The 25,579-nt window shown below is 35.3% G+C and overlaps 1 protein-coding gene across 1 annotated transcript; it reads left to right on the top strand.

Annotated features, from left to right (window-relative positions):
- Positions 1-570: 570 nt before the first annotated feature.
- LOC125809325 (probable ubiquitin-like-specific protease 2B) lies at positions 571-23,629 on the top strand. The gene is given in 17 exon segments (XM_049488985.1): positions 571-692; positions 5,291-5,580; positions 5,670-5,757; positions 5,853-5,902; positions 7,937-8,137; positions 8,228-8,303; positions 12,302-12,401; positions 13,091-13,165; positions 15,834-15,965; positions 16,352-16,552; positions 16,633-16,688; positions 16,765-16,861; positions 18,041-18,131; positions 20,250-20,372; positions 21,450-21,789; positions 21,792-21,859; positions 22,755-23,629. Coding segments are annotated over 17 exon segments (2,673 nt in total). The 5' UTR covers positions 571-601; the 3' UTR covers positions 23,349-23,629.
- Positions 23,630-25,579: the final 1,950 nt, after the last annotated feature.

Here is a 25,579-nt window from a genome sequence, read left to right on the forward strand (position 1 = left end):
GGAAGAAAGAAAGTGGGATGACATGTTCGCCCGGCGGCAACAAATGGGAATAAAAAAAAAATAATTTAACTTGTTAATGACCATTAATTAAGGAGCTATTTAAGATAATTATCTAATATTATATTTAAGAGATTTGTGTATCTTATTAAATATTTTAAAATATATGGTATAAATATTAAATGTGATAATATATGTAATTATTTTAAACTAGAGGTAAATATAATATATATGATAGTGTTAGGTAGTTTGGACACACTAATGTTCATAACGTAACAACTACGATTTAATATATATAAAATATAGCTATTATTACACACAAATAATTATCATAGACTAGTTTCTTTTAATATCGACTCTTTTACTCCTTTTTCTAAAGTTAGGGTCAAAACACCGTTTACTTTATAAACGGAGGGAGCTGTTCCGTCGTCGCCCAGCTCGGATCAATAAAAGCCCTTACCCTCTCTAATACCCAATTCTATTTCTCTTGATTTTGGTAACCCTTATGGAGTGATCAATGCTCTATTTATCAAAACCCTAGCTTTTTGATCCTCCTCAATTGTCATCTTGCTTTTTTGTAATCAACAGTTTCACAGAAGCAGCTATGGATGTTTTTGAGTTCAAAGCAGAGGAGGAGCAGCCTTCCGAAATCGAGGCTAATAGGTTTTGCAACAACTATACAATCACTGAAAATGGTATTTTTTCTGTTTACTCAAATACAATTTTGGGTTTTGCGTTGTGCTATGGCATTTTTATGGAATAGGGTTGAAATTCTCGTCTTCTTATAGACTGTAGTTTATTATATGTGTTTGTAATTGTAGTTCACGTTTTATTTTGTTTTGTAATTTTTGAGTTGAAATTCTGGTGTTTAACAACAACTACCTCAATCACAAGCTAGTTGGGGTCATGTATTATGAATTTTCAATATTCATTTCCCTTCATTTAGATCTATTGCACTCCATTGATCAATATTTGCATTCCAGTACTCAATAGTTTGGGTTCCCCTAACACTAGAGGTTCTTTAAGTTTTCTATATGTGAAATGTTAAAAAGAATTCTGTTAGTCAGTGCCTGAGCTGAGTTGGATTTAGTTTATATTTTGAGTGTAAGTTAAACTCATGACCTCTGGTACATAGAAAACACTAGTATATTTTTCGTAGATCAGGAGCTCGCTTGATAGAATGTTAGAGTTTGTGTTAAGCATTGGAGTGAAATCAGCCCCTGATTGGTCAAATTTAAGATGTTAGTTGTATCTTACACATCTATTTAGTGTTATTAAGTTATCTATTAACTCTATTCCGTATTTATTTTTCTCAAGAGGATTCAGAGCCTTTACACTCTACACTCTTGCTAGAGACATAAGTAGTTTACACTTAGCAGCGGACAACCCTAATCTGCCTATGCACCCAATGTTTTCTTCTTCTTCTCATTGTTCCATAGTTTTTCTTCTTTGTGGTGATTGAACAAGTAACTTCTTTCTCATGAACGCTGTAGCAGTTCTTGCTTCCCATTGTGACCATTTTGGCGGCGTCCATCTCTTTTTATGGTGCCCCTTCTGGTGGCATGCACCAATTTTTTGTGACCGTAATGGTGACATCCATATCTCCCTGGTGACATGTTGTTGGTACCATGCCTTTTCTAGTGATTGCTCCAACGTCATTGCACTTCATTTTCTGATTCTTTTGGCTACTTTGCGTCTTTTCCTTGGTGACCATTTTTGCAGCATTGTTCTTAGCTGTTCATTGTCGTGACAAGTGACAACACATTTTTCGACAAGATTTTAACGATTAACTTTTTCAACAACTTCTAGAGGTTTTTCAACTTCTTTTTTTGCATTTCAAAGGGATTTTCTATTGGATGATTCAGGCGGGGAGAGGAGTTCCACTTGGTAAATTAGAGACCATCACCACCCCGAAGTATTGGGGTGGACTTAGGGTCAACGCCATAAGGAATTTTTTACTAGGCACTAGTGGGAAAGTGATTATGGAGGTTTGAGGTAGAGGAGAATGCATTTTGAATGGGGTGATTGAGAACAAGTATGGGGTCTTTGAAGGGGGATAGAACTCTAAAGAATGTTTCAGTTTCCTATGGGTGTGGCTATGGAGGAATATCTTGAAGGGGTGGGAAGTGTTTAACTTGAACATATCATTTAGGGTGGGTGATGCGAGTATGGTATGTCTATGGAGATATAGGCGGTGTGAGAATAACCTTTCTAAATATGTGTGGGTTCACGTAGAGATGCCAGTTTTGACATTTATGGAGTCTAACCGGGGGGGGGGGGGGGGATGCATTGGTATTTTAGGTTTAGTAGTGACTTGTAACACTGGAAGGTTTTAGAATTTTAAAGTTCGGTCAATTGATTCACAAACAAGAACTATACATGATAGCCATGGCATAGGGAGATTGGGTCGGGGGATACCAATGTTTTTTTCTGTTAAGACCTATGACAAAATTTTGATTAGGGAGGAGTCAACTTTTCTGTGCCTTTTGGTGTGGATACTCAGGGTCCAAGAAAGGTGTGTTGGGGTGATCTTGACGGAGGAGAATAGGGGTCTTCATAGTTAATTGCAAAATAGATCCAAATTGAAAATCAAACCAAATTTATTAAATAAATTGATGCTTTTTTTTTTTTTATTTAAATTTAAAAAATTGGTATCGTCTTATTTTATTAAAAAACAAAACGACCCAACCAATAAATTATATACACCAAATCCCCCATTCCAAAATAAGTAATGTTTTTACCTTTTACTTTTGTTTCAGTTAAGTGGTGTTTTACATGATAAAAAAGAATTAATTTTTGTCTTCCAAAATTACCCCTGTTTTTTATACATGGAGTTTCTATCATTAAAGAACCACTTCAATCTTCCGACATTTAATTAAGGGTGAGATAGTAAAACAATTCGCATTTTCTTGGGGTGAGTAGTTTTCTTAAGGGGTGTGAACACCACTTATCTTGGAACATAGGAAGTATTAGTTTTTATAAATAATTTTAAATACTTCCATCGTAATTTTATTTTTTCATTTTAGTTTCACTCCTTATAGAGTAATGACCTTTAGCTATTAAGACAAATCACCCAGTCCAAACCTAGTCCATTCCTCTAAAGAAAGCAATCGTTCAACTTTAGCCATAGCACGTAGAAATATAGAGATCAAAACATCCAAGGATGTGACTTAGTGATCAATGAAGTGGGTTGAGGTTTCATGTTCAAATTCAAGTAGAGGCAAAAACACATCCCTATCCAAGTCTTGGTGACAGGGTTACCAGTACATGTGTTGGTGGAAATAGTAGATACCACATGGAATCAGTTGAGGTGCGCGCTATTTGGCTCAGACGCCATAATTTTTTTTCAATTTAAGAAATGGGGTTTTGGCCTAGCTTGGACAGAGTGTTTCATACAACTCCTTTTTTTAGCTAAACATTTGTTTTCTTTAAAAGATAACAACCAATCCTTTCCCAATAATTGTTCACTTAAAAATTAACTCCCTATTATGTTGGTTAGATTTTTAAGTCAGTAAAATTTAAACCGAACAAAATTGAAAATCAACAAAACATACAAAAACTAAATTATAAATTTATATTATGTTTGTTTTTGATATGGTTTGAATAGTTTAGAACCGACCAATTAGTTTGGTTTGGTTTTATTTTTAAAAATTGACCAAACTAAATAGTGAACATCTTTAGTGGAGAATTTGAGAAAGAGGAAGACTGCTCGTGTCAATTGGTGTTTCATGTGTTAAAACACAATAGAACTGTGAATCATCTTCTTTTACATGGACGGACAACATCTTGTTTGTGATGGAAAATATTGAAACGGTTTGGACTTCAGTTGGTGATGCCAAGTAGTGTGAAAGAAACAATGTTTAGCTGGACTTTTAGAAGATGGGGAAAATATGCAGAACATGAGATGTTGCTCCTTTATCACTTATGTGGATGAAGTTTTTGATGAAGTAGAGAAGGATTTTGCACACTTGATGCTCATCCCTTATTTCTTTTTTGGTGCACTCACAAGGTCTTGTATATATGTATAGAAGATCGGATTTATTCATAAAAAATCAAATATTTTTGAAAGGTTGTTTGCATTTGATATACTTCTTGTATATGGCTATGTTATTGCCCTTCTTTTACACTTTGATTGGATGGTTGTTACGTATTGTTTCATAATGTATTGTATTGTATCGTACTGTAATGTCTTAATAAATACAATGTTTGGATAGATTGTGTCATTCTCCGTCGTTACATAATGTCACACATCTATAATTTGAATGATAAACCTACCACCAGGAATGTAGGGCACAAGGTAGAGCTAATATGAAAAGGTAGGGTAAATGATAAAATAGAATTATTAAATAATAAGTAAAGATAAAATGAGAAGAAAATATTAAGGTAACAACGCAATCACACCAAATTGGTCATTACACAAAATGGGTCTTTTCGTTAATACTTAACAATGGATTTAAATGATACGATACAATGAAATTTAAGTAACAATCAAAACAAACGTTATATTTAAACTAACAATACAACGGGTAACAACCATCCAAACAAAGTGTTACTGTTGAAATTTATTACTTTTTCCAAAAATGGAGTAGATACAACCTGTATTCTAAATTGAGCTTGTTTATGCTTTTGGTGTTATTGCACACTTCTCATTTACTAGAAGGGGTGGATGCAAGTCTAATTAGTATTAACTGCATGTCATTTTATCAAATTTGAGAGAATTAGATTGATGACTAAAGTCGGTTGTTTAAGGACTGACTGGTGTGTTTCTCTTACCCAAGCTGACAAGATAGTGGGAAATATGTTTTTTCCTGTGTGAGAAGTGAATTACAAAATATGTTAGGATAATGTTTGTATTTTATGTAGTTGTTCCAGGGGTTTGTTACTCATTAGCCTTCATTGGTAATTTGGTCAAATGAATTGATGGGTGTATTTGGTAGTTTTTTCAACATATTCGTCGCATTGGCTACCCATTTATCCATTAGTGCCACCTCTAATTGTTTATGGGTTATTGGTCATCAGGCAATTAATTAGTAGTTAGATTATTCCGTTAAACCTGATCGTCTGTAGCCTTAATAGCACGTCCCATTGTGGAAAACTTGAGATTCTGTTGGTTTACATACCTAATTTGTGATAAATTAAGCAGGTTCCCTGGTGTATCAAATAAGTGATCTTTTGCTGGTTCACTGGTTGGTTCTGCCTAACAAAAAGAAATAGTAGATCGGTCCTTTGTATTTGTGGATTAATTTTGGTTTGACATTTTTATATGAATTTTGTTTGTCAATTTTCATTTAACGTGCACTAGGAACAAATATAAACTCGAAGGGGACTGGTGATGAACCATCTGAAGATATTGAAGCAGCTGACAGTGATTTCAATGGTAACCGTTCTCTCTCAAGTCTGGATGCAGAAGGTTGCAGTGATGAGAGAATGCTGAGGTTGGGCAGCATGCCAAATATTACTTCAACAAGCAAAAGACGATATCTTGATAGAGAACCTAACAATCACATAGGTGGAAGTTTCTTGGAAGGCAGTTCATATAGAGGGACAGCTTTTCAAGAGATTTTCTCTGGACCTCCTTCCAATGTATATTTATAATCCATGTTTTTCTTTCTACCTTTTTGATTTTGAAAGACTTTGTTAAACCTACCGTTTCAATGGTGGAATATGTGCAGGATGAATCAGTTGGTGCAGTTTCTGATGTTGATGAAAACCCAAGTGAGGAATCGGCATCCTACTCATCTGCTACTCCAGAAAATCATGGTCTGTTCTTATTGCCTGCATCATTCTTTTACTCCAATATCACAACAATTCAATATTGTATGGTCTCCTTACTTAGCTTGTTGTATTTATTTCAGACATCTTAGATGGACCATTATCAAATCACCACTTTGACCACTGGGGAATGGTAATGAGAGCTACTCAATTTATGAACGCCTTCTTCATATTATGTGTAAATAATTTATAGCATTGAATACTCACTAACTCAATCTATGAAATCCTTCTTCATATTTTGTGTAAATAATTTATAGCATTGAATACACTCTAAAGTCTAATCCATTGATGTTCCTTTTTGTAGGCTATGTAATGTTTTCTCTATTATTTGTTATGTTTTCTTTACTCATGTTTGCTCCTTTTCATAATGCTTTGATATGCATTATTTGGCTGAGGATCTTTTGAGGTAACAACATTTTTACCTCGACGAGGTATGGAGGTAGGGGTAAGGTTGTGTACACTGTACCCTCCTCAAACCCAACCTATGGGATTACATTGGGTCAATGTTGTCAAAGGTGTGCTTAAGCCTTGAAGTGAGACTAAAAGCACGTTGAGCACTTTGCCTCGCTTAATGTGTGCTTGCTTAAGTGTTGTTATGAAGGCTCTAAAGCATACTTTTCCTTGCCAATGAGCCTCTTCTAAAAAGGCAACACTAAACAATTGATATTTTACTTTGTCGTAATTTTTTTCAATCTCTTATTTTCATATATTTGTCATTTATGCTTATAATTGTTAGTTTTAGGCTGAACATATATATTTGTATCTTTTGCTCTCTTTGTGCCTTTTTTCATTATAGCCCACACTTTATTTGTGCCTTTGCACTTAATTTCCAATAGACCTTAGAGTTTTTTTTGCTCTTTTTACTTTTGTAACACTACACCGGGCATGTCGTTGTTGTTGAACACTCACTAATCCTTCTCAAATAGGGGTCATTTGGTATTATGTACAAGAATAATGTTGAATAGACTGTATTGCTAATGCTGACATTAGTAATAACGATATTAATTATGCTTACATTAGTTATGCAGAGATTATTTCTTATGCATTGTTTGGTTTGGTGGACTAAAAATAACATGCATCGAGTATTTCTAAAAAAATTATATGTTTACAAAGATATCCTCCACAAATATAGTGAAAACGATGTGGAAAAGGTTTTGAGGGCCAATTATATATCTTTTACCCATGCTAGTGCATGCATTAAAACCCCTTACATTGCTAATACCATGGTTTCCCATGTATTAGTTATACATAGCATAATACCATATAGAGTGTTAGTTATACATAGGTTGAAAAGGTGTACCAAACAAGGTATTAGTAATACATAGAGCAAACGCGTGCATTATTTTTTCCAATGTATCCTATTAAACGAGCCCTTAGTGAGTGAATGATTTAAGGATCTACTGCTCTACAGTTGTTGGATTTAAGTGATGTCTCCTTTTTGTATTCTCTATATCATTATTACATTTCGAAACAAACTGTATTTGCATTGATATTATGTTTTCAATGTGTAAAATATAAATGTTGAAAGTGATAATGATATGAAATCATGTGTAGTTGCAAAAAGTCGTGAGCGACTTCTGTATTTGTGGAAATATTCAAAACGCCATTCCCACACACTTCATGTCCCATGCTATACTTCTCACAACAGCTATTGTTCTATGTTATCGCATACACTTCATGTCCCATGCTATACTTCCCACAACATCTATTATTCTATGTTATCTCTTTTATCAATTTTAACTTTGAAAAAGAAAAATGATACCGTTATGAGCAATAGCACTACATGAAGAAGTAAAACATGAATATTAAAAGCTAGTAACACTGCAGTTGAAAAGCTGTTCTGTTGAATCTGTCCTAGTGGAATGTTTTGGCATCTGCAGGCTGGGTATATATCTATGAAAAATTCATATTGTAGGCTTCTACATTCAAGGATTTCTGCTTTTCTTTGGTCTGAAGTCTCTTTAAATTATTTGTTGGCCAACGGTAGTGGAACTCATTTGGAATTAAAATTAATTGATGGCCAATGGTAGTGGAACTCATCCGGAATTAAAATTAATTGATGGCCAACGATAGTGGAACTCATTTGGAATTAAAATTATTTGACGACTTGTGCAGTTTGTATCTTCCATTTCATCCTTTATTTACCAATATTTTTTCTGTTTTGCAGTTTGAAAACAGCCCGATCGTTTTCTGTCCCGATTATCTCTATTATCAAGGAACATCCTACGTAGTGACAGATACTACAGTAACCTTTTCCAGTAATTGTGTTGAGGTCAAAGGCTCAACAATGAATGAGGATTCAGGAGCTTTTTGCATTCGCTTTGAAGTTGAAGACATATTCCAAATCCAACCACGTTTGTCAGGGAGGGTGAGTTTTATCATTGCACATTTTCGAGCAAGTGTTGTGTGATGCTTGCAGTTGTCGTGGGGCTGATAAGTATCATTGTTTTGTTTTTAGTTTGACGTAGCTGTGTTTAAGATCCATGTAAATAAAAGATCAACAACACAAGGTGAAAATGCTCAAGAGACTTCTGGTACGCTGTTCTGCTGCTCATGCTCCTCTGGATGTATTCATTTTTCAGTTGAGCTACAGTTATATCTGTAATTTTATGCTCTTCTTATTTTGAAGTTTTTTATTATTATGCTTAAGTGGGAATCAGTAATGGGGTGTTATGATTTTTGAATCCAGTTCACTCTTCACCCTCTCACTATGTTTTTTTTAGTAATGAAAGTAACCATAAGAAACCAGTAAACTTTGAAAATGAATTGGAAATTTGTTTCTTGTTTAGAGTTTCTTGTATGTGAACCTCTTCACTTTTGGAGGTCTTAGGACCATGAGATGCTTATAACCTGCAAAAGCAATTTTCTCTAAATAATAAAGACCCTTCTAACCTTTTGTCTTAGTGAACCGTCTTAAGATCTAAGACTTTGACTTACTGTAGCTTTTCATTGGTCAAGGTTTGACTCTTTGCTGCTTGCCTGGTTCTACTTTTCGTGCTAAAATGTTATCAATTCTCCGAGGAACCATTAGATTTTTTTCAGTTGATAGCATGATAACGTGCTATGAGAGGGAGCACTCTTGTTGAACATGCAGAAGTTTGTTAATTAAGCTCTTTCTTAAAGGAAAAGAGAATAAGAACAAAGCTATGCAAACTATTAAGGAATTTAAATAATGTTTCACTGTTTGTAGAAACTCTATGTCTTGGCAAATACAAAGGAATTAACATTTTGACAAGTTGTTTTCTCTTCATGTTTTTGTTCTTCTGTCCTTTGATGTAGGCTTCAATTATCGATTTGAGTACACACATTTTGGGCTTGGAGTAGCTACTTTGTGAATCATGATTCCTTTCCTTTATGGTCTATTCCAAAAATCGACACTTCGCAAATTTTTATATTTAGGAACTTTTAACTTTAAATGTCATATTTTACCCTTAATTCGTTCTTTAATAGACATAGAAATATCATAGCATGTTTTAGACCAGACATTCTAACAATACTTTTGGTATTTGGCAATAATCTTACTTTCTTCCTTCAACTCCTTGCTCAATCAAATGCAACCATATAAAATAACAGATGGAGGATTATTATCAAAATTTTAAAATGCAATTAAATGACATTTTTAAAGCAAAGTACCAAACCATTCAAATTATTGGCTACAAACTGTAGATGAAATCATGTTTCCTTTTGCTTTCCAATAATGTAGACTTTATCGTGCTATGTTTTTAGACAAATTTACTATTCTTTCCTTCCTTTTGACGATACATGTCCTTATCTTGGGGAGGATCTGTGGATAGGGACTTCCCTCTCTCTGTTGTATATACACATATATGTTGCCTTTCTTGTCTATGTAATGCTTCAGTTTCGTCATTTTGTTTCTTAGAAAGTGATTTGGTTGCTTGAATTTACCATTTTATGTATGCAATGCTTCAGTCTTGTCATATTGTTTCTTATAAAGTGTTATGGTTCCTTGAACTTACACCTTTTCTGCATTCTTTGTGATACAACAACATATCCAGTATAGTCCCTTAGAGTGGGATTTGGGGAGAGTAGAGTGTATTTAGACCTTACCTCTACCTCAGAGGTAAGGTAGGGAGGTTGTTTTCGGTAGACCTCTGCTCAAGACAAAAACAATTTAGAAAAAAAAATGAAACAACCTTTCGTAGCGGAATAGTACTACAACAATATTCCTATAATCGAACTACACAAAACAATAGATAGTAACATAAATCAAAGAACAAGAAACTACAAGAGTAGTACTACGTCCGTTAGTCAGGGCAACATGACAATACACTCCTACTTACTAGCATAGATACCCTCCAACCTATTGGCCTTCTATTATAATTCGTCTTCTCCACACTTTTTACTTTCTAAGGTCATGTCCTCGTTAAATTGCAACTACTCCATGTTTTATCTAATCACATCTCCCCAATACTTTTTCGGTCTACCTCTGCCTCCCCTATATCCATCCATAGCCAACCTCTCACATTTTGCACTAGGGCATTCATGCATCTTCTCATCACAATGTTGAACCATCTCAACCTCGTTTCTCGATTCTTGTCTTCCATCGAAGTCGATCCCACCTTGTCTCAGATATCCTCATTTTTAATCCTATCTCGTCTAAGTAAACCCACACATCCATCGCAACATTCTCATCTGCGCCACATTCATCTTTTGAATGTGAGAGTTCTTGACTGACCAACATTCTGCTCTATAACATAGTTGGTCTAACCACCACTCTGTAAAACTTGCCTTTTAAGTTTAGGTGACACCTTCTTATTACACAAGACTCTAACTACGAGCCTCCATTCCATCCACCCTGCACCATTACATTGAGTGACATTCTCGTCAATCTTCCTATTTTCTTGGATAATAGATCCAAGATACCTGAAACTACCCCTCTTTTGGATAACTTGTGTATCAAACCTCACTTGCACATTAGCTTCATGTGTCACATCACTGAAATTGCATTCCAAGTATTTAGTCTTGGTCCTGCTCAACCTGAACCCTTAAGATTTTAGGGTCTATCTCCTAACCTCTAGCTTAGCGTTAACTCCCTTGCGAGTCTCATCAATCAAAACTATGTCATCGGCAAATAACATACAACATGACACCTCATCTTGAATTTGTCATGTCAATATATCCATCACCAAGACACATTTATTAAGATCAGTTTGTAGATTTATTAAGATCTCTGTAAGTATCTTCTTTTCTAGTTGTTTTTTTTTATCTAACAATTTTTGATGGTGTCCAGCATGTCCTTAATGCGGAGGAATACACATTTACCAGTTTCAAAAAAAAAAATATCCATCACCAAGACAAATAAAAACAGGCTAAGGGTTGATCCCTGGTGCAACCCCATTAACACGGGAAAGTGTCGTGAGTCTCCTTCCATTGTCCTTACTCAGGTCTTGGCTCCATAGCACATGTCCGTAATCGACCTAGTGTACGTCACAAGTACATCTTTAGCCTCCAAACACCTCCATAGAACCTCCTTGAGGACTCTTTCATAAGCCTTTTCTAGGTCGATGCAATACCATATGTATGTCTTACTTCCTCTCCCTATACTGCGCCACCAGTTTCCTTATGAGATGAATGGCTTTTGTAGTCTAGCGCCACGACATATATCCGAATTGGTTCACAGAAATAGTCATGATCCTCCATACCCTCATCTGCACCGGTTGTTGCAATTTTGAATGCCATCCTTGTTCTTGTACAATGGAATCATCGTACTCCATCTCCATGTTTCGGGCATCTACACCGTCTTGAAAACGACATTAAACAACTCAGTCGTTTCTAGATCCTCTTCACAGAGAGGAAATATGTTCTTGTCCTTTCTAGATCCTCTTGATAATTTTAGGACCCTATTGGCTTGCATTATTCTTCCATTTTAAAAGTGAGGTTTCCTTCTGGAATTAAATCTTTAACATTCTATAGAGAATGACAGGCTAAACACTTGTGATTTGCTTCAAGTTTTGAGAAAAATAAATGTTATTTCTCCTAACTAGTGTGTAATGTTTAAACAACTAGACATAGCAATGAGTGTAACACACACTAGATAGTGCACCGTTCTTTTGCAGAGGAAGTCCGAACATTACTTGCAATTATGGGAGAACCATATGTTCCTTTTGATGAATTTTGTGAATTTGTGGTTAGTACAGAAGGTAAAGTTTGGTTGGAGCATGCTTGACTTGTAGTTCTGAGGTGAATTTGGATTGAGTGAAATACGAGAGTATTTGAAGTTAAAACTAGTCCAGTTTTGGTCTGGGCAGAACAATTTTCTTGGCATTGAAATAGTGCAAGGCAGAAAGATAGCGTCAAATGACACATTACCAGTTTCCAAAAAAAAAAGATAGCGTCAAATGACATCCAAAGTGAATTCTTGTTAGACTCTTATTTGTTTCAAAATTTCTTATGTCGCTTTTTAAGGGTATCCTCATTTACTGCTTGTTTCCTTGAAATCCCTATGTTGTTCTCTCCTCTGATAAATATGTCTTGCTTCTGTTAATGAATGCTGAAGTTCTTAATGTCAAAGGTATTGAGGAGGTGGAGTTTGCTGTTAATGATTTTGACTTGTCTGAGAAGTGTGAAGCAATTCAATCTTTGGATGTCTACAAGGCAGTATGGAACTACCAGTGAGTGCTTTCAATCACCATTTCTCACTTGTGCTATTGCTTTTGGTTGTAGAATTAATGTGGATATTTACCTTCTCTTTGTTTTTGCTAGTTTTTGTTGAATGAAGGATGGTTTTTTTCTGTTAAACTGGATTTTGAATTGTTATCTGTTCTAACAAGTGGGGCTAATTTTCCTTGGAGTAACATTTTCTCTTTCTTTTATAGTTAGGGAAAATTACTGCAAGAGATATACCTGATATTTTTTTTTCAACTGCTAAAGATGTATGAATAGGCTTCAAAACATGCTGCTTACTATGGTCTAGAGTTTCTTCTAGACTGAAATGCCTGGTTTCCTATACCATTTTAAGCCATTTCTCAGCGGGCTGGTGTCTACCTTCTAATTTTATTGAAGTAATATTTTGATATTTTAAAGAGTCCCAGAAATGCTCACAATTGCTTATTATCAGACATGATGACAGTGTGCCTTCCATGCATGGACAGTAACATTGCTTTAAGTTTCATCAAGCCACTGTTTGCAATTAGTGGCCAAGAACTTTGGCTCTCTCTGATCTAATCTGAACTTGATTGATTCAGTGACACTCCTTTTCTGTTCTTATTCCATATGTGGACCTTGTACTTAAGCTCTTCTTTTATACATTATGTTGTAGTTGTGTTATTCTCCTCTTATCTTTGATCACCTGGTCTTGTAGCAATGAGAATGAAGAATGGAGGGAGAATTCACAAGGGGAAACATCAAATCAGCGACCTAAGAAATATTTTCCAAGGTTAGTGAAGCTGTTTGTTAGACTCTCTGCAGGTGGAGATTTAGATTTTGCTACTGCAAGGGTCTCTCTTTTTTTATTTGTATTAATTGGTGTCTTTTATATCCAATGTTTTTATTAGGGTAGAAAAATGTAGGGGTAGAGTCTTGTCTTACCTGTGAGGGTTTAGGCTTGTTTGTACCTGTCGTAGTACTAGTTGTACACTTGTAGTTCTTGCTTTTGGTGTCTATCTCCATTTGTTGTGTATTGTGTTTCGATTACCACAGTATTTTGTTGTTGTTATTGCTTCTTTTGTCGTCTTTACACTGCTTTTCTTATTTAACTGCTATGCATTCTACATTGTTTTCTTCTTCTATTACTTGGGTTTGACACACTTGAGCCAAGACTCTTTCGGAAACAGCCTCTCTACCTTCACGAGGTAGTGGTAAGCTCTGCGTACACTCTACCCTCCTTAGACCCCACTTAGGTGATTACACTGGGTATGTTGTTGTTGTATGAGATATGCTAATAAATGCCTCCATAAGTCCCAAGAGACTGTATTAAGAGGTTTGGATCGCATTTTACAACATGCGTTTAAGCATGAATTTCAAACCTTTTAAATTATACATTTAGAAATCATGTAAAATGTATCAGAAAATAGTTAACTTTCTCAAAAAAAAAATGTATCAGAAATCAAATATTCTATTTGCTAAAAGTATCAAAAAGTCGTCAAAAAACTTGTACGTCAACAAAAATGTTGATTTAATAAAGCAATATTGTCATTCTTTTTTTGGACAAGAAATGAACTATATTTGGCGTATAAAATTCAAAATATATGAAAATACAACTTGCTAATTGTAACAAGAATACGAAGTAACATTAATTATATTTTTATCATTTAAATGTATGATTGAGATCTCTTAAAAGATTTGTGAATTAATGAATGCCTACATGTCTTAAATATTTCCACTAATAAAAATCACTATATCGTAAACATGGCCCAAGGAGTGGAAATGAACTAAACATGGTAAGGGGACGTTACCACTTAACATCAAGAACTGGCCCAAGGTGCAAGGGTCAGATTCACTGCACTTATGACTGTAGTGGGATGAGTTTGGCCTGACTCCTCTCCCAAAGAGATGAGGCTGGTCTACCGCCTCTTCCACTTTATTTTGCTGCACTTAGTTTTTCTTCCTTTTCTTGTCTCGCCTTTTCTTTTTCTTTTTCTTTCCTCTTCTACTCTCACCTTTTAAAAAAAATTATACCGACTTTTTAGATGTAAGATAATAATTGTCTATAGTGACGGTTTCTACAAGTAAGATAATAATCGTGAAATTAGAACTTAACGAAAGCCAAGATAGACATACCGATACAAGGGAGGATTTGCAAGAGAGAGAGGAACATATCTAGACTTTGAAGGGTCAAAAGGAAGAGAAAGAACAAAATTTTGAACCGTTCCTGAGCTGGATTTGACCAGAATTTAATGAAGAAGAGAGTTTTGAACCTTAAAACCATTCTTCCATGGGAAACTATTTAGGTTCATATAAAGATGGTGATACTGGACTGTGAGAGTTGTATCATTGTCAAGAGTAGGTCATTGGTGAAGATGATACATGCTGGTACATGGTTCGGACATATAAGAGGCATGTGGACATCATCCATGGTCTTAATTCAGTGGTGAGAGCACATCACATGACATGTGAGTTAGGCGCACGTCATGAGTTTGGACTCTACTGAAGACAAAGGCTTGGTATTTAGTGAAGAAACGTAGAGCGGTGGGCCAATTATCCACCGAGGTTTGAACCTTGTGCTAGTTTTCCCTTAGCATTCCTCAGTTTAACAAAAAAGGCACATTTTTTCACACATGTTGATACTGCTGACGGGGTTGGTGGTGGTGGATTATGTGTTTATATGGGTAGTGTGGTTCAAAAATCTTTGACTAAAGATGAATTGAAGATTTGGTTCTAGTATGTTCATCAGAGTTCTTTTTTTTTTGGATTCTTTTTTTATTTTTGGTGAATAGAAGAAAATGATAGAGGGACTTATGTAATAAAGGCTATAGAAAAGGGATACAAAAGGCTCTGATACCATATTGACAAAAATAGAGATGTGGAGAAAGAAGAGAAGATTTTGGAATGCCTAGATTGATCATTTCCTCAATCTGTTGGGGGTTTTAATAGTGTATACAGATGCTCTAAATTAGGAAATAATACACGATGATAGTAATAAATGTCCCTAATTGATATGCATGATATTTATTAAGTTAAATTTGCATAATTATAGAATATTGAAACCTATTCCATCGCACTGCGTTTATTTGTAAGGATTAAGGAATAGATTTTTTTGCTCTGCTCCTTGACATGTTCTCCCAGTTTGCGAGCTTAGCTATTTTTAAGCTGTGGTTGTTGTCTGTTGTGAGATTCAGGATGTCATGCCCTTTTTAATCCTTTTCAGTGTAATTTTTAGCTGGCCTCACTAGGAAAGTGGATTGAGAACAAATGACTTCTTGGAGCAAAAAAAAAGAGACTTTTTGGCTTGTACAATTTGAATGACTTCTTGGTGCAAAAAGAAGGGACAATTTGGTCGTACAATTTGGTCTTTCTGTTTTTAACTGTTAGGGGTAACTAGTTATATAAAACAAACAAAGATTTCTTTTTGAGTTTCTGATGCTGAAAAAATTTAAAATTTGCAGTTACAGTGAGCCGCTCGAAGAAGTTATTTATCCTAAAGGGGATCCTCATGCTATTTGCATTAGTAAGAGGGACTTCGATCTTCTGGCACCAGATACATTTGTCAATGATACAATTATTGATTTCTACATAATGTAAGTTCTTCGTTGCTATTACTTATTGTCACACCATCATATATTTTGTGGCCTAAAATGGAGAAACATTTATTCTGAAGCTTGTAACCATGCTTAGTGCATGCTTCATGCCTTTTCTTTTGTAGCCTCGAATTAAGAATGGAGGAGTATTTACTACTATTTCACTCTCCATCATGTTCTTTTATTAATCCTTGTAATGATATGTATAGTGAAATTGCACACACGTATATATGGCTCACCTTTTTCCTCACAATTGGAACTTTTTTGTGAATAATACATGAGGACTGTTGATTTCTATATTCTCTCTCTTGACTTCTAATTTTTTTGGGTTTGCCTTATGTGCTACTATTCTCATTTAGTATGAATTGGAACTCAAATACTGACAGGTATTTAAAGAACAAAATTCCACCAGAAAAGAGGCAACGATACCATTTCTTTAACTGTTTCTTCTTTCGAAAGTTGGCTGATATGGATAAAGATCCGAACAGTGCATTAGATGGCCATGCTGCTTTTTTGCGTGTCCGTAAGTGGACAAGGAAAGTGAACTTATTTGATAAGGACTTTGTATTCATTCCGGTGAATTACAAGTAAGATACTTGAACTTCTGTTCTCTGTAGAGGTGATCTTTTTTCATTAGTCATAAGTAACTTATTTTCTATAATGACAGTTATCACTGGAGTCTGATCGTCATATGCCATCCTGGTGAAGTGGCTAACTTTACAGGCAAGTTCATCATATATCACTTGACTTCTGCATTTGTCTCACTGTTTTCCCTAAGAAATTGTTTATTGTTTTTCAGATGATGATACTGCAGCGAGCTCAGTCAGAGTACCATGTATATTACACATGGACTCTTTTAGGGGAAGTCATGTGGGTCTCAAAAATCTTCTTCAAAGGTAGAGTTCTTTATAGTACTATTTTCATGCGTAACATGCAAGAATAATTATCTAAACGGTGGGGTCAACAGGCAGTGATGCTTGAATTGTCACTGGTCATATCACTACCCAGCTGTATGGATGTTTTTCTAAACTAAACTTGTCTTCCCAGACAATAGATGATGCAAATTTTATATCTCGTCTTTAAAGAAGCAGTAAGTGGATGTGGGGTTGAGATTGTTCAAACACAGACAGTTGGATTCTACTAAAATAGTTGTGTATTTATGTAATTCTTTTCTTTTGTTGCTTTGAAAATGGCAGGGACAATAGGGTACATTAGTCAGGTGTCTCCTTTTCCTCATTCTCTTAGTAATGAAATCTCCAAAGGTATCAATCAGCATTACCCAAAATATAAAAAAAAAATTCATCGATTAATATTTCATATCACCTTTGTATACATGTCAATCACTTTTGTTCTGAAAATACACTTTGGACCTGAGTCGATTGCTAAACTTAGCTTAGGAGGTCAGGATTGTCCAATATTACACCCAGTTCAGTCCCTAAACCAATGTGTGATATTTCACATCACTTCGCACCAGGTTGAACATTTTTAATGTGAACAACATAACACGGGGCCACAACATTGAGTAAATCAAGAATAGTGATGTGTTTGGCTTTGATACCATGTTAATCCTCACATTACCCAAGCAGGTTGGAATTCTCTACCTGCTCGGTGTTATATTCGACCTCCATACGTCGTGTGCTCCACCTAAAGCCTACTCATTAAAATGTGCCGTCAATTTTTTTTTTTCATCTAACAATATGAACAGTTTTTTACAAACCTTTCAGAATGGAAATCTCACTTCAGTCTCCATGCTGTCCACCCTGAACCAAAAAGGAGTTGGGGGAAGATGCACGTAATGTTAAAAAAATGCGCGTAAGATGTTTTATGTAAACAATCCATTGTTTCTATTGAAAAGGTGTATTGGTCGGGTTTACTTCCTTAGAGACTGAATGTTAGAAGTTAATGAGCCTTTAGCTGACAGAGAGCTACTAGAGGGTTGTATTGCTCGGCCTCAATTTTCTATGCTGCAGAATTTTATGAGTTTTGTCATTTCCATCTTACTTTGCAGTTGCTTTCCTTTCTGTAGCATCAAATTGATTGAATTTGACTTTTTTATTTTCATCTTTTCCTAACAGCTACCTTTGCGAGGAGTGGAGAGAGAGGACAAAGGAAACGTCTGATGTTGTCTCTTCGAATTTTCAAAATTTGAGATTTCTCAGTCTTGAGGTACAACCTGAAGTTTCATTGTCCATTCCAACTGTTATACAAAAAGCTGTCTCATATGAGGAATTTGAATGTTCAGTATGAATAGATTTCAAGTTTATGAGATGATATTTTACTCTTTACCTTGACATTGCTTGTCTGTGCTGGAGTCATGGTCTCTAGTTGATTGTGATGCAAGTGGGCTGTTAAACTTGAGGTTGTCATCACCCTCAGGATTCCTTTATATGAATATTTTGATATACAGCTGGTAATGTCTCTAGTCTCTTAAAGGTGAAGGTTGTGAAAGACAAACTAGGTAGAACAGATAAATTTCACTGAGGGAGAATGGTATTAAGGTAAGTGTATGGGATGTATGACAGTTTATTGGAAAAGAGTCACCGTGAAGTTGAATTTTTATACTTAGTTCTGTTGTCGGTAATATCATTACAATAGTGTTCATTATCCAAACATGTTAAAGGCTGTAAGGTTGAAAGAATTTGTTCCAAAGTTACATAGGATCCAGTCTTTTTCATTTGTGTATCTATGTTCTTTAACATAACTTGGGATAATAGTATTACTTTTAAAAATTCAATGGAAGAGAATGACTTTGAGTCGTGGGGTAGGTGGGGGTCGGAATGGCCTGTGTAAGGGTCAGAACCATGCAATGCTCGTGAACAAGGGTCAGTTCGACTACATGCTTGGTCAGTTCTCCAATGAGTGCCAGTGACGAAGGTCATCTTCCTTTTGGGCATGCAGTTTTGTTTCAGGCAGCTCTAAATACAATGGGGAGGGAACAGGTAAGGCCCCTAGTGGTGTGGGTATGGACAATTCCTTAGTTTCTGAAGCTGCTGGGGGTTGATGGTTGCAACGAGGACAGTGTTATTCAGTCGCTGGGATTTATAGGAATGGAGGCTGAAGTCTTTGACCTCTTTACTTCAGATTGAGCAAGGATCAAGAGGTATTACTGATGGATCTTCTAGTAACATTATGGGTAGGGTGGGGGAAACTGACGATGACTCAAAAGGGGAGACAAAATAGTGGTGTATGAATAAAGGAATAAAAAGACAGGAAAGGGGAGGGAGAAGGGAGTAAGAGGGTGAAAGGTAAAGTAGCTGCTGCTTGATAGTAAGATCATTAGTTGGAATGTAAGAGGGTAGGGATTAGGGAGGGGGGGGGTATAACTATATACCAGCACGGGGAAATCATGTTACTTTGTGACGAAAGGAAGATGGAGAGTCTGGAAATGAAGAAAGCTGAGTTTATGTTAGTGGAGGGATTCAGAATCATTGGGGATTTGGGGGAGTTTATCTCCCTGTGGGGATGGGGTCAGAGGTGGCTTTTTGATAACTTGATTTTGTCCCCATTCTTAGACCTAATTGCATTTAGATAGTTATTCTTGTATTACTACTACTATGTAATAAATTTTCTGTTTTAGTTAGTGCATTGAACATGAACCGATTTAATGGATGATAAGATAGAGCAAAAATAACATGTAGAATTTGTTAAGAAAATAATCTACACTCCCTTTTCCAAATTATAAAAAATCACCATCTTCCTCATCAGATAGAACCCAATGTGATAACTTCCCTAACTTCGTTGAATGCACCTAATGTGACAGGCTCCTTAAATTGGAAATATTTCCTCACTCAATGCTTTCTGCAAATGGATAAATACTAGACTTCTTCGGACTAAAGATATAAATTATTACAAATTTGACTCAATTTGGACATACATCAATTTGAGTACTGTGACCTCTTGGTTTCTATTATTAATTAGTCAAGTCTTCTATAATTTGGGACATAGGGTTCCAGTTGACAGAACCTGTGCCAAGCAATATTTTTGGATTGCAGTGTTGTAGACTCTTAGAGACATGAGCAATACTTGCTCTTTTTGCATAGGATGTGAGTCATGCTACCTGTATTTGGGCATGTTCAGTGTGAACTGTGAAGAGAAATCTGATGGTCATGGCAGGGGTTCTTGGAACCCCAGTTACTTGTTCATCTGCCAATTAACTGATAAAAGTTAAGGTTTTCTAATTTTTCTTCACTAAGAGATTGTTTGATTTTTTATGGTTAGCTTTCTTAGCTTGCATATGTTTGAGTGAGTATAACCATACTTACATTTTCTCTTCATCCATGGTAGCTACCACAACAGCAAAATCTATCGGACTGTGGCCTTTTTTTACTACACTATGTGGAGAGTTTTTTGGAGGAAGATCCTGCTGGTATCAATCCATACAGTATAAAGAACTACCACAATGAATTTGTAAGTGCAGTACTTGATTTGCACTTCAGTGTTATGTCTTCAAAGTTCTCAACTTGTGCTGCCTTTTATGATTTTGAATCACTTTGTATATGAATGGATGGAAGCGGCATTATTTTTTGATCTCCTCTATTCTGATTTGAAGCCTATCAGTTCAGAATCCATTAATCAGTATCATAGATGTGGAGTCAGAAATAGAAACCTTGGATAGTTTTGAGATCACTTGGAAGAATTTTATGTCTGATCTGCAGTAATGCCAGAAGAAAATACTGAGCTGCTTTTACATCTCTGTTACCTTATTGGTATTCAATACATGTTCTGATTGTTTCCCAACTTTTTGATGCACAATTTGGCATTGACCAGTAACCTGTTCATGCAATTAATATTCGTTTTCTAGTGACCGGAAACTTGGCTTACCTGCGTTAACAAATAAATAATGTACTATTCCCTCGTACGGCTTCTTGGGAATCTGCTCATTACCTTTTTTCAGGCAATAGGTGTATTATCACCCTATGATTTTGAACAGCCATTTACCCCTTTTCTGATTCCTGTGACAAAACACGCTCAGAAATTCAATGAACCCTGTCTCCTAGTGGTTTTGAAGGACAGGATACCTATTTATCAAAAACCCCAAGGAGAGCAACTCCCCTCCAATTTCATTCTCAAAATTGGATACCTATTGTTTAGTCTAGAATTCTTCCTGGTTATGAAAGTCCATATCCTAAGATCTCGGATTGGTAAACTACATGACAAACGTAAAGAGAAGAAAAACGACATTTGATGCTTCAATGACCTTTGAGTCTGCATGTAGGGACGATCTGCAAAATTCTACTTCAAATCCTCATGAAATTTGTCTTGCTGCTGTATGTTTTCCTTTCTTCCCTTCTGCTGACATCATTCTTCTCAGTTCTCTTCGATTAATATTTTCCTATGATGTTTGTGTGTTTTTTTCTTGCATTCTTTATTTTTCCTCTTTTTCAGATTCTTGCTTGTGATTTATGGCTCTTATTTCTTTGAGAAAACTTTAGGTAGTTGATGAGTTTTATACCTAAAAGTTTCTCTACTTTATTTTGAATCCAGCTCAGCATAAACTGGTTTCAACCATATGAGCCTTCTGTAAAGCGAAGTGCAATTCAAAGACTGATCAGTAACCTCCTCCAGAATCTTTCTCTCGAAAAATCTCCCTCTTGTGTGAGTAATAGTTGCTATCCTGAAGGTGGTCTCAAGACAAGCAATGATGATGAAAATGCTTTAGAATTAGTATCTGATCAACTTGGTTCATCAAAGAGTTCAGACAATTTACCGCATTCTCAAGCTATTGAGATAAACCCATTTCCTACTTCCTCTCTCAGGGGTGTTTGTGCTAATGATTCAGGCTTTGGTTTAAATGATTCTTTTGAGTCTGAATCTGATGAAGAACCTTGCTTGACATGGGTTTTGGTCACACAGCATCTTTTAACGAATTCAGGAGTTCATTACCGCCAATACAGGTACGTTGTTATTTATTCTCAAGAAATACAGGTATGCTGTATGTATCTGCAACTAGGTTCAATAGTTCTCAAATTGGTACACATAAACATGAAGATAAGAACTTATGGTAATATTGTAGTTCAGATCACGAAGATCACTATCATCCTATTTCCATTTACTTTTCCCTTTCCTTTTGGTTCCAAAGGAGAAAAGGGTGCTGTTTTCTAGGAGCAGTATATTGAAAATTAATGTGATAACATAAAGTTTACTGGACACTCCATTTAGACTTAATTTCCTTTTGGCCAATTGGGAAGTTTTGACACTTGTTATGTACTAATGTTTTGTAAAAATGCTTTCTAGAGGCACTTGTATCCATTTATTGAGTATTGTGTACTCAGGGAGGGGAGGGAGTAGGGAGGAAACAACAAATCATTTTTTAAACAGTCCAACCTGGCTACTTTTCTTATGTTATGTGTCATAGTAGGAAGAATATTAATGTAGTTTAGGAATTATTTATTTTATTTTTAATTAAAAATAATAGGGTAAGAGAGGCAGGGGTGATAGTTTTGAACAAGTGCTGGGTGAGATTTATATTTGAAGCAAGTGTGTAGAATTTTTGCAAAGATATTAGTCAGAGAGAATCAGATTTATGATGCTGTAACTAATTCCACTTTTGGAGGGTGTAATCTACGTTGCTTCTTGTTGACCTCTCCTCCTTGTTTTAATCTCTTAATCGTGCATGGATATTAGCCAGTTGTCTTAGTTGGATCTCGAATCAACTGATTTTGGTTGTACCAGTTCACTTTGCCAAGGGTTTTGATTCTGTTTATATGCATTTATTTGCCGTAAATTGAATAGGTTTTCTTGTGTTTAAACTCTGCTAGAAGTCACTGAGTTGTTGATGACCTTAAACAGGAAGAGATGGAAGCTGGAGATCATCTTGCGTACACAGCAACTGACACAGACCTTTTGCATCTGGGTGGGAATGGATCTGAACCCTGTGCATTTTCATTTTCACCTGGGTCTCTTGCTGCAGGAACTTCCTGGATCCCAGATGTGTCAGTTGTCCAAGATGTGGACGAGGAATTGGACTCATCACCAACTACTTCAGTCCGTGACACGGAGAAACAATTAGAAGTTGAGGTTGTAGAACTGTGCAAAGTAGATCAAAATATGAGTTCAGATGAGAAAATAGATCGTCCAAAGTCAAGTATTGACTGTTTTGTTGATGGAGATGCCACTCGTGGCGAGTTGCTGGACATCACTTTGGCACAATCCTCGATTGAGACTCGTGATAACAGTGGTACTGGTCCTGTCATCTCCGGTCAGGAGAACCCATATGATATCCATGGAAATGTCAACCTTGCATGTAAAAGCTTGTTGCTCATTGGTAATGGTTCTGGCTCAGAAGCAGATCCTGAACACAACGTGAAAAGGAGGCGGCTTACACCCTTGGATGATGAGGATGTAGCATTTAGAAGTAGTGTGACGCATGATCTGCATTTGTAGATTTGACGACCTATGGGAGTCTTATCAAGCATTCTTTGCTCTCATGGTACTAGGAATACAAGAGTATCATTTGTTAGCTGCATACCCCATCCTGTGAATAGATTTTCAGTGGGTTGTCTGTACACCCGACATCTTAATTTTTGTAAATGCTCTTAATCGGGGTTTTAGGTGCATCCATTTAGGGATTCTTTGGACTAATCATGATTGAGGTCTTGTTTTAGTTTCTCATCTCTGTGGTGCCTAACGTATAATCAGTTGTTTATGTAGAGATGTCCATTTTAGACTGCTTTATTTGCAAGGGCTCTATGGTAGGCTGAGTTTGTGACAAATGATCCCTAAGATTTCACAAGGTTGTTGGAACAGGATCAGTTTTTTCCTTCTAATCGGAGAAGATCACTAGAGGGGGAGACCTGTAGTGAACCTCCTTCGTCGAAAAATTGTACTGTTTGATCACATTTTTGATGCAACACCTAGAAAAATTACTTATGGAAAATTAACCAACCCTGGAATGAGTAACAAATTTCAGGTCACAATGAGACATCTGATGCCCCTTTCTCTATTTTGCTACGCTTGGAGTTGAAAAAAAAAAAGGTTTAACTATAAACTTTTAGCTTTATGATTAATTTCATATTGTTTTGTTGTTCATCATAGTCTCATACTTATATCAACTGGTTTGTTTAGAGTCTCTCAAGATCCTATTCACCATGTTACGTCTAGGAGATAGTTTGGATCGTGATAGAAAATTATCAGATGAGATCTCTAAAGTGCACACTTAAATTTTATCCGACATAGAGACTTGTAGTCATAACGGCTAATCACTAATGATGAATAATATTCTTCTTTAGAACAAAATATCAGATAATACTCAACAAGAGTTTTAGATAAACTAATCTTAATAGAAGAAATCAATATTGGTTGATTGGTTTGATAAAACCTTTTCCAGACTCATCAAACATAAAAACTTATAAGAGGATTATTGGTCATCACATTGCCTTGACGAATTATTTATGAAAAAATTAACTATTTGCTAGACATGAGTTATAGATTAACATTATAACAGATATCACTCAATATATAACAGTCAGGGTATAGTGTAGAAATGGGAGAGAAAAGGTATTGATCATTATGGTTTATGTAACTTGTAATATTAAATATGAGAAATGATTTGTGAAAATCTTTAAGCAAAGTAGACAAAATAGATTGTCATTCAAGTGTCTTAAGATTATTCGTTTGCAAGTGGGTGAGTGACAAATTATATACTAGGATTATTGTGTCTTGTTTCCTTTCAAGTAAATAAGTGAATAAATAAGTCTTGAAGACATTTTTAACACGTGATAAAGATCGATAGGCTATTTATTACTTGTAAATAATTTAATTTTATAAGTTTTGTACCATATGAAGGTAAGTTGTAAAGTCTCAACAATTGAGACAATATAAAAAATGTATCATGTTTTTATTGATAAAGTACACGCATATAATACCACAATGTATAGGTATACCGTATAGAGGATAAGTGAGAAAGAGAGGAACCATGTGAATTTTATGGGTGTGTGTGAGAGAGATAGTGATAAAAATGGATAGGATATAACTATTTTTTAGCGGTAATAAAACCTTTTAGAAGACACGTAATATTTTTTTGTTTATTGGAAATCGAAAAAATAAATATAAAAATAGAACCAAAACACATACAATACTTATTTTTTAGTTTAAGGTATTACTAATGAATTTATCTGCGCGAATATTATTTTACTTAGAGTCGAGACTTGTTTTTCCTGCTAAACAAAATAATTATAGAAAAAAAATCTTAACACTAAGTTAACACCAAAGAAATCAATCAATTTTTAAATCCTTAGGATATAATAATGGCATAGTATTTAAAAAAGTTACAAATTTAAATTATCAAACCAAGGTTTTTAATAAAGTATTATGCTCGCTCCTATTTAACATCAATTCAAACATAATGTCAGTTATGAAAGAAATTCATTATTATTATTTAAAATAAATCAAAAAACTAAATGAAATATATAAAGTATTCATGATTTTTTAATCAAAATCCATACACATAAAGAAATAGTAAATAACCTTATTTTGATAACCCATAATAATCATATACAAAAGCTTATAATTGACGATTATTCTCTCCGCCCACTTTTAATTGTCATTGGTTTCCTTTTTTAGAGTCAAACTATAAGAACTTTGACAAACATTTTACGATGTATTTTTTTATCATA

Source organism: Solanum verrucosum, unplaced genomic scaffold (assembly GCF_900185275.1).
Source record: "Solanum verrucosum unplaced genomic scaffold, falcon-dt-bn FXZP01000062.1, whole genome shotgun sequence".
Taxonomy (NCBI): Eukaryota; Viridiplantae; Streptophyta; class Magnoliopsida; order Solanales; family Solanaceae; genus Solanum; species Solanum verrucosum.